This window comes from Notothenia rossii (assembly GCF_949606895.1).
Source record: "Notothenia rossii genome assembly, chromosome: 12".
Classification (NCBI taxonomy): domain Eukaryota; kingdom Metazoa; phylum Chordata; class Actinopteri; order Perciformes; family Nototheniidae; genus Notothenia; species Notothenia rossii.
Genome location: NC_136911.1, coordinates 745497 through 755496, shown reverse-complemented (window position 1 = coordinate 755496; position 10000 = coordinate 745497). Strand labels below are relative to the sequence as shown.

General features: G+C 42.8%; 1 protein-coding gene across 2 annotated transcripts in view; it reads right to left on the bottom strand.

The window, feature by feature from the left end:
* Nucleotides 1-10000, bottom strand: part of plppr4b (phospholipid phosphatase related 4b) — a 22205-nt gene that overhangs the window by 8717 nt on the left and 3488 nt on the right. Inside the window, exons 2-4 of one of the 2 annotated variants that reach the window (XM_079661657.1) lie at nt 3603-3788; nt 3398-3527; nt 2915-3104 (exon numbers count right to left, since the gene is read on the bottom strand). In XM_079661657.1, the coding sequence (XP_079517783.1) occupies nt 2915-3104; nt 3398-3527; nt 3603-3788 (506 nt within the window). Of the gene's footprint in view, nt 1-2914; nt 3105-3331; nt 3528-3602; nt 3789-10000 lie in introns of those variants that run through there. The other variant, XM_079661658.1, reaches the window with a different exon arrangement.

Below are 10000 nucleotides of genomic sequence, written 5' to 3'. Positions count from 1 at the left end.
CATCATGTTAGTGTATCTCTATAACATGTTAATGTATCTCTATAACATGTTAGTGCATCATGTTAGTGTATCTCTATAACATGTTAATGTATCTCTATAACATGTTAGTGCATCATGTTAGTGTATCTCTATAACATGTTAGTGTATCTCTATAACATGTTAATGTATCTCTATAACATGTTAGTGTATCTATATAACATGTTAGTGTATCTCTATAACATGTTAGTGCATCATGTTAGTGTATCTCTATAACATGTGAATGTATCTCTATAACATGTTAGTGTATCTATATCACATGTTAGTGTATCTCTATAACATGTTAGTGCATCATGTTAGTGTATCTCTATAACATGTGAATGTATCTCTATAACATGTTAGTGTATCTCTATAACATGTTAGTGTATCTCTATCACATGTTAATGTATCTATATCACATGTTAGTGTATCTCTATAGCATGTTAGTGTATCTCTATAACATGTTAATGTATCTCTATAACATGTTAGTGTATCTCTATAACATGTTAGTGCATCATGTTAGTGTATCTCTATAACATGTGAATGTATCTCTATAACATGTTAGTGTATCTATATCACATGTTAGTGTATCTCTATAACATGTTAGTGTATCTCTATAACATGTTAGTGTATCTCTATAACATGTTAGTGTATCTCTATAACATGTTAGTGTATCTCTATAACATGTTAGTGTATCTCTATCACATGTTAATGTATCTATATCACATGTTAGTGTATCTCTATAGCATGTTAGTGTATCTCTATAACATGTTAATGTATCTCTATAACATGTTAGTGTATCTCTATAACATGTTAGTGCATCATGTTAGTGTATCTCTATAACATGTGAATGTATCTCTATAACATGTTAGTGTATCTATATCACATGTTAGTGTATCTCTATAACATGTTAGTGTATCTCTATAACATGTTAGTGTATCTCTATAACATGTTAGTGTATCTATATAACATGTTAATGTATCTATATCACATGTTAGTGTATCTCTATAGCATGTTAGTGTATCTCTATAACATGTTAGTGTATCTCTATAACATGTTAGTGTATCTCTATAGCATGTTAATGTATCTATATCACATGTTAGTGTATCTCTATAGCATGTTAGTGTATCTCTATAACATGTTAGTGTATCTCTATAACATGTTAGTGTATCTATATCACATGTTAGTGTATCTCTATAGCATGTTAGTGTATCTCTATAACATGTTAGTGTATCTCTATAGCATGTTAGTGTATCTCTATAGCATGTTAGTGTATCTCTATAACATGTTAGTGTATCTCTATAACATGTTAGTGTATCTCTATAACATGTTAGTGTATCTCTATAACATGTTAGTGTATCTCTATAACATGTTAGTGTATCTCTATAACATGTTAGTGTATCTCTATAACATGTTAATGTATCTATATCACATGTTAGTGTATCTCTATAGCATGTTAGTGTATCTCTATAACATGTTAGTGTATCTCTATAACATGTTAGTGTATCTATATCACATGTTAGTGTATCTCTATAGCATGTTAGTGTATCTCTATAACATGTTAGTGTATCTATATAACATGTTAGTGTATCTCTATAACATGTTAGTGTATCTCTATAGCATGTTAGTGTATCTCTATAACATGTTAGTGTATCTCTATAACATGTTAGTGTATCTCTATTGCATGTTAATGTATCTATATCACATGTTAGTGTACCTCTATAGCATGTTAGTGTATCTCTATAACATGTTAGTGTATCTCTATAGCATGTTAGTGTATCTCTATAACATGTTAGTGTATCTCTATAACATGTTAGTGTATCTCTATTGCATGTTAATGTATCTATATCACATGTTAGTGTACCTCTATAGCATGTTAGTGTATCTCTATAGCATGTTAGTGTATCTCTATAACATGTTAGTGTATCTCTATTGCATGTTAATGTATCTATATCACATGTTAGTGTACCTCTATAGCATGTTAGTGTATCTCTATAACATGTTAGTGTACCTCTACAACATGTTAGTGTATCTCTATAACATGTTAGTGTATCTCTATAGCATGTTAGTGTACCTCTATAGCATGCCTCTAGCCGAAGTGTGAACTGCAGTGCTATGCTGCAGTGTGGCAGTGGCAGCTTAGCTGTGCTCCATAATGAAGTGAACCTGTGGCCCAGTTTCTCCGCTCCAACACAATGACCTACTTCTGACGACTCCTCAGAGCAGCCTCCTCTCTGCTCATGACTCCAATGAGTTAGAGCATTCATGCAGTTGTGTGTGTGTGTGTGTGTGTGTGTGTGTGTGTGTGTGTGTGTGTGTGTGTGTGTGTGTGTGTGTGTGTGTGTGTGTGTGTGTGTGTGTGTGTGTGTGTGTGTGTGTGTGTGTGTGTGTGTGTGTGTGTGTGTGTGTGTGTGTGTGTCACTATCTATGTTGGAACCAAGAAGTAAATATATGAAAGTTATTTCCAAGAAGAACCAAAGCAGGTATTTTACCACACAAACGTCTTTAGCAATGGCAATTATTTAGTAACCTGTCTTAAAATACATTTTAGGGATGCTCTGCCTACATCCTTGTCCCCGCCCCCCCTGGGTGAGAACATCAGCTGATTGGTCAGAGCACTCCCAGAGATTCCCTGACACGCTGTGTAATAAACAGACTGTCACTGTTTGATACGGCTGTGTTCTGTCATGCTTCAGCAGTGTCTCCACCTCGTCATGTACTGACAGTACCACAGACAGAGTCTGATCTACAGCACAAAGCCTACTCACTGCTAACCTGGTGATAACTGGCTCTTCTTTTATTCACTTTATTCAGCATATCTTCCTTTTTGTTTCCTATCCATCAGATTGGGGATTACCCAGAGTGCACTTGAAGGGTAAACACATGCAAAGAGCCTGACCTGCCCTGGGTGATGGCTGCAGGGTCGCCCCCGGAGCAGATGTCGTCCATGACATAAGGATTCTGCTCACAGCTGACGTTGGTGTAGTTGGGTTTACACACCGTGAGGAAGTAGGGCGCCGGGTAGCCGGTCATCAGCTGGAGGATGTCGGTGATGAGGGCCGTGGCACAGAGACCGAAAGCATGAACGCCTGAGGAAAGAAGACGGGATGTGAAGGAACAAGCTACAGGTACACAAAGGTACACACACACACACACACACACACACACACACACACACACACACACACACACACACACACACACACACACACACACACACACACACACACACACACACACACACACACACACACACACACTTCCTCATAGCATCAGTTTGGTTAATGTTGGTTTTTGTTCCATGGAAGAGATTTACTTTGCCATATGTTTTTTAAATGATCCGTCAGATGCTCTCAGTGTGTAGAAATGAAAGAGTGTGTACCAACGAAGCGCACAGCTCTGCGTATGAAGGAGTTGAAGTTGCAGCCAGCAGCGTTGATGTTCGCCTCGGTCCCCCCGCCACTCTTCCTCCGAGACGTACAGCAGAAAACAATGGCCTCCCCGATCATTATCTGTCAACACACAACATATTGAGGTTAAAGATGATTAAGATGGAGGATATTTAAATCCTCTGGATGGATCCTCACCGTGATGGCCGGCCCGGCGAAGGCCAGGCTGAGCAGCATCAGGAAGGGGATGACCTCGTGGTTGGGGTCGATGTAAGGGAGGCTCAGGCTGCGGTCGTGGCAGTTGAAGCCAGACTTCACCGGCTTGAACACATCCGTCCACTCCAGGAAGTAGAGACTGACCACGGAGGACACCAGGATGGGAAGCTATGGAGGAACAGAGAGATCTGATGAACATCTGAGGAGAGGCACGACACTCTCAAAGCAATAAAACAGAAACACATCACGCTCCGCTTCAACGCTTCAATGTCATGCTAATTTGATTTAATAATGAGAAATGTTTCATGACCTGAAGGGGGAGGAGACGCTGCTGATGGAATGAATCTTATAAACATAAAGTGCAGTTTGAATCCTCCTCAATCGTTCACAGAGCTACAGAGTTTATTACGTTCAGTCTTCATTAAAGACTCAGCAGTTCAATCCCAACCATGAAATATAGAGCTGGTGCTTCAGCTGTGGACGCAGCCAGTGGTGAGCTGGTCAGCAGGCTGTGGTTATTTAAATCTCCGGACATGCTGGAAGACTGCAGTGATGCTGACCTGTCACACTGCCGTCCAATCAGAGCATAGGCGTCCTTTGCACTGGCGACGCTGGGGTCATGTCCGCAACACTTTATAAAAGTATAACTTATAAATGTTCTTATAAATAGCGTCACAAAGAAATGTAAAACAAGAGGGTAACCAGTCCTGTCAGGAGCAGGAGGTGCATTGTGGGAGCTGAATGTGACCTAGAGCATCATGGGAGTTATGATGCAGCTTAATACCCTGATCCTGACCCCCGGGTACAGCGAGTACCACTATATTGTTGCAGGGTAGACTTCAGTATAACTGTGGGGGAAATGTAGCAGTCTGAACAGTAACATATATGCTAGCTTGTAGCTTGTAGCGACACTCATCAGTTCAGGTGCTCAGCAGCAGTGATCCATTTGTGAAGTTCATGCATGTGTGACAGTGGCTAAACTGAACACAGTTTCTAACAGAAGTATGCCGACTCAGCACACAGTCCGGTCAACCCTACATCTATTCGCTGCTCACACTCTCACTGAGGTCTGATCTCCTTCCTGTTTCCAGCAGGTGACAGGAAGTCACTCATACGAACTACATGAGAACCCCTCTGGAAACTCTCTGCATGTTTTAACAGCCACACTTTCTTCTCAAGTTGTTTACACGGTGTTTGGCTAGTCAACAGTCCCTCCAGTCGGGCCTCAGAGCCTGCAGAGGGTCATTGAGGCATGGATAATGATTTGGCTGGCAGTGGTTATGGTGGGGGCCCGACTGGTAACAGTACAGGTCTCTCAGAAAAAGAGTGTCTGCAGTGAACTCTGTGAGAGGCTTAGGATGGAACAAAGGAAAATGGAAGGAAAGCAGACTGAAGCTAAAAAAGGTTCTTACATTACACAGCTGGTAAGTTCCAACTGATCTGACTGCAGTCAGAGTCCTGCTTCGTCCACAGAGCCTCTCAGCTGTTCTGCTTCTTCCACAGAGCCTCTCAGCTGTTCTGCTTCTTCCACAGAGCCTCTCTGCTGTTCTGCTTCGTCCAGAGAGCCTCTCAGCTGTTCTGCTTCTTCCACAGAGCCTCTCTGCTTCTTCCACAGAGCCTCTCAGCTGTTCTGCTTCTTCCACAGAGCCTCTCAGCTGTTCTGCTTCTTCCACAGAGCCTCTCTGCTGTCCTGCTTCTTCCACAGAGCCTCTCTGCTGTCCTGCTTCTTCCACAAAGCCTCTCTGATGTTCTGCTTCTTCCACAGAGCCTCTCAGCTGTTCTGCTTCTTCCACAGAGCCTCTCTGCTGTTCTGCTTCGTCCAGAGAGCCTCTCTGCTGTCCTGCTTCTTCCACAGAGCCTCTCTGCTGTCCTGCTTCTTCCACAGAGCCTCTCTGCTGTCCTGCTTCTTCCACAGAGCCTCTCTGCTGTCCTGCTTCTTCCACAGAGCCTCTCTGCTGTCCTGCTTCTTCCACAGAGCCTCTCTGATGTTCTGCTTCTTCCACAGAGCCTCTCAGCTGTCCTGCTTCTTCCACAGAGCCTCTCTGATGTTCTGCTTCTTCCACAGAGCCTCTCAGCTGTTCTGCTTCTTCCACAGAGCCTCTCTGCTGTCCTGCTTCTTCCACAGAGCCTCTCAGCTGTCCTGCTTCTTCCACAGAGCCTCTCTGCTGTTCTGCTTCTTCCACAGAGCCTCTCTGCTGTCCTGCTTCTTCCACAGAGCCTCTCAGCTGTTCTGCTTCTTCCACAGAGCCTCTCTGCTGTTCTGCTTCTTCCAGAGAGCCTCTCAGCTGTTCTGCTTCTTCCACAGAGCCTCTCAGCTGTTCTGCTTCTTCCACAGAGCCTCTCAGCTGTTCTGCTTCTTCTATCTTTTAAAGACATATATTTGAATGTAACTGTCTATAACAGAAGTGCAGACTGTTAGAAATTAAAATCAATGTTTTATGGCATAATTTAGTTAGAACATACCGTCAGTTTAAATGCTATTTTATTCTGGAAAAAACCGGAAGTTCTCAATACAAAGCTTTTATTCTGAAAATCCTTCATGACGACATCCGGGACTACCGTCCATTAGTATCATTAAAGTGGCTATTGACGCCGTTAACATGTGTTACATATAAAGTTATGAAAGAGAAAAGAGAAAAGGCATGTGGAAGTAAGCAATGAATGTAAAAGGTCGAAATCCTCTGTTTAACGCAACAACGGACATTAAAGACGTGGAGGGCCGGTGTAGGTACCATATCTGCTCGGGGTCATATCCGTCGCTTACCAATGACGTCACGCGTTGTGATTGGCTGTACGGTAATTTACCCAGGGGTGCTCGGGGGCGCTGTCTAGAGTATAGCGGGGTTTTCTGATCATTACATTACATTGCATTTAGCTGGCGCTTTTATCCAAAGCGACTTACAATAAGTGCATTCGACCAACAAGATACAAACTGTGGACAAAAGTGCCCGAGATCAGCCTCTTCATTTACCCAGGGCCTAGTGCTTGGTTTTGGGCATGAAAATTCAGGAAACTCCCTTGAGTATTTTTTCAAATATCTGAACTTTGGAGAGGAGTTGGGAGACACACGACACATCAAATCACATCTACAGATCAAGACGAAGCGAATGGAAGTACTCCCATACTCCTAGCGTGTGCACATGTTTGTGAAAAACGTGTGCAAAGTCTCCGAAAACGGAGCAGTGGCAGTGATGCTAGCTTTGCGGCTAGCGGTTAGTTGTTGTTTTTTATGTTTGAATGTTAAAATATAACAACCGACAGTGTAAACATAATTATGTAAATAACCCAATTTGTGTTCTGTGAAACGGAATTTACATTTTTTTTGTTACTTTCGCTGCATTGTCTTAAATGTAATTTAGGTTAACTTCCTGTTTGAAGTTGTTGCTATGGAAACAACATGATGGGGGAAAAAAGTAATGTCTTCTACGTTGCAGTGTCTTAAATGTAATTTAGGTTAACTTCCTGTTTGAAGTTGTTGCTATGGAAACAACATGATGGAGAAAAAAGTAATATCTTCTACATATAATAACGGACAAAGTAAAGAATGAAGTGTAGGCTATGTTTAAATGTTTGGAATTTGACCGTGTATGATGGCCCTCTTGAGTTGCCGTACAATATGACGGATATGACCCCGAGCAGATATGGTACCCCGAGCAGATGGTACCTACACCGGCCCCCAGCAGCGCCAGCCGGCCCACAGGGAGGAGCCAACAGAGGATATATAACAGCTGGAAAAGTGGTTCTCGCTCTCTTTCCTTCGCTCTTGAGAGCCCGAGAACACAGCTGTTGTTCTCACTGAAAATATTCTGCTTGTAACATTACCTCTCCTTTTTAAATGAAAGTACCCATTTGAACCTTCTCAGAGACTCAATTAGTCTCTTTTTAAAGCTTCTCTCCTGGACGCGAGAATAACGAACATAGTTAACAAGACCCTGCAGTGTATTACATAGAGCAGAGCCACAGCTGTCAGAGCATCATTGCTCATCTTCATCACAAACTGTATCTGAACAGAGACCCTCTCACAGACATATGCAGAGAAGTTGAACACACTTTCTGCAGATGAAACACACGCTTTGTGCTTTATCTGGGCTAATGGCTGTGTCCCTCCCCAAAGAACGACGCTGAAGTTGGCTTCTGATTCAGAGCATCCGATTCGGCAGTTAAGGGGAAAGTTAAGGGACATTTCATTTACAGCGCTGAGCGAACAATCCTCCGTGTTTGAACCTCTTAAATCGCTGCATAGCCGATTTATTTGGACTGGATTATCCCAGAGAGGCTAAAGATTCTTTATAACACAGTTTGAGATTTGTGAAACCTTAATTCTATTTGTGAACATTTAAAAAAGGGAGATTTCAGTGCTTTTTAAAAAGCTCGCTTTTTGTTACCTGACCTTTTAGTCCTTTTCCTGCATTTGGGTCTATTTCTCCCCCTGACACTCAGTCTGCTTCAAATTAACTTATTATCCTCACAGGATCATTTTATTAAAGTTAAAGCAACTAACTGTTTATGCTTTATCAGCAATTAATAAATGATCCAGTCATAAATAATTTGCACCGCGTTGCTAAGAGACCCCACAGCGTGTTCTCAGTGTTCTGCTCATGCTGCTTTGCTTTTGGCTAACTGTTGTTGTTCTGCTTTATGATTGTAATGCATGACTGTGCCAACATGAGTCTCCTCCTCCCTGCTCTTGTTGGTAGGCTGCACCTGCTTTTCAGGAGACCAGGCCTCACAATGATGTTCTTTCTGCCAGTTTATCAGCAGTAACAGTCCATCACAAACTCTACGGTCTGTCACCCAGCAGGAGCTAGGCTAACATGCTAACAGGCACAGAGCCTTAGAACTCCACATAGACAGATTATATCTCACATCAGGGGACAGAGCTGCTGCAGCCTCACCTGACCCACAGAGCTGCTGCAGCCTCACCTGACCCACAGAGCTGCTGCAGCCTCACCTGACCCACAGAGCTGCTGCAGCCTCACCTGACCCACAGAGCTGCTGCAGCCTCACCTGACCCACAGAGCTGCTGCTGCCTCACCTGACCCACAGAGCTGCTGCAGCCTCACCTGACCCACAGAGCTGCTGCAGCCTCACCTGACCCACAGAGCTGCTGCAGCCTCACCTGACCCACAGAGCTGCTGCAGCCTCACCTGACCCACAGAGCTGCTGCTGCCTCACCTGACCCACAGAGCTGCTGCAGCCTCACCTGACCCACAGAGCTGCTGCAGCCTCACCTGACCCACAGAGCTGCTGCCTCACCTGACCCACAGAGCTGCTGCTGCCTCACCTGACCCACAGAGCTGCTGCAGCCTCACCTGACCCACAGAGCTGCTGCAGCCTCACCTGACCCACAGAGCTGCTGCAGCCTCACCTGACCCAGCAGCTCGTTGGCTAAAGCTATTGAATGTTGTGTCGGTAGCATCCTGAGGCCACAGTCGCTTCAGAACATGTATATATCTATCTTAAAAACATCTTGAATTTATTCGTAGAAAGTTAGTTATTTAAGAGGTATGGAGACTTTTTTTAGTTTCATACATTTTCAAAAATACATTATTAGAATTTCTAAAAAGTACTCAAAGCACTAAAATAATGTAAATGAAGCAAAAGGCTCCTGAAATCCTTCCACGTGTATCACCAGTGTAACGCTGCCTTGCTGGGGTCCCAGTATATTTAAACTGCATGGGATGACGGCTACTAATGAGCACTGCACATGATATATATTTGGAATGCTTTTTGGATTGAAGTGGGGGCTGCATTTTGAATTCTTAAACAAGTTATGCTGTGGCATGACCTTTGCAACACAAATATAATAAAGACATGAGCATGTTTAGCAAGTTTATACTTTTTTTGACAGAGAAAAACTATGATTACTAATGAAGCTTTACACTGGCTCTGAAAGACTCCAATCCACTTCCGTAGTTGCACTTATAAAGGGAAACAATGGCCTTAATGAGTCTAACTGGTCACAAAAACCAAACACTTTTAGATTTTTAGGGTTTTAGATCAGGACCTGGTCCAATGTGGTCTAGATGAGAAAAAAGCACTGAAATCTCCCTTTTTTTAAATGTTCACAAATAGAATTAAGGTTTCACAAATCTCAAACTGTGTTATAAAGAATCTTTAGCCTCTCTGGGATAATCCAGTCCAAATAAATCGGTTATGCAGCGATTTAAGAGGTTCAAACACGGAGGATTGTTCGCTCAGCGCTGTAAATTAAATGTCCCTTAACTTTCCCCTTAACTGCCGAATCGGATGCTCTGAATCGGAAGCCAACTTCAGCGTCGTCCCCAAAGATATATTGTGATATAATCTTTTGTTTCCCAGTTGTAGACAGAGGCTAACTTCATACAGAGGCTAATTTCAAAAATAGGCTAACTTCATAC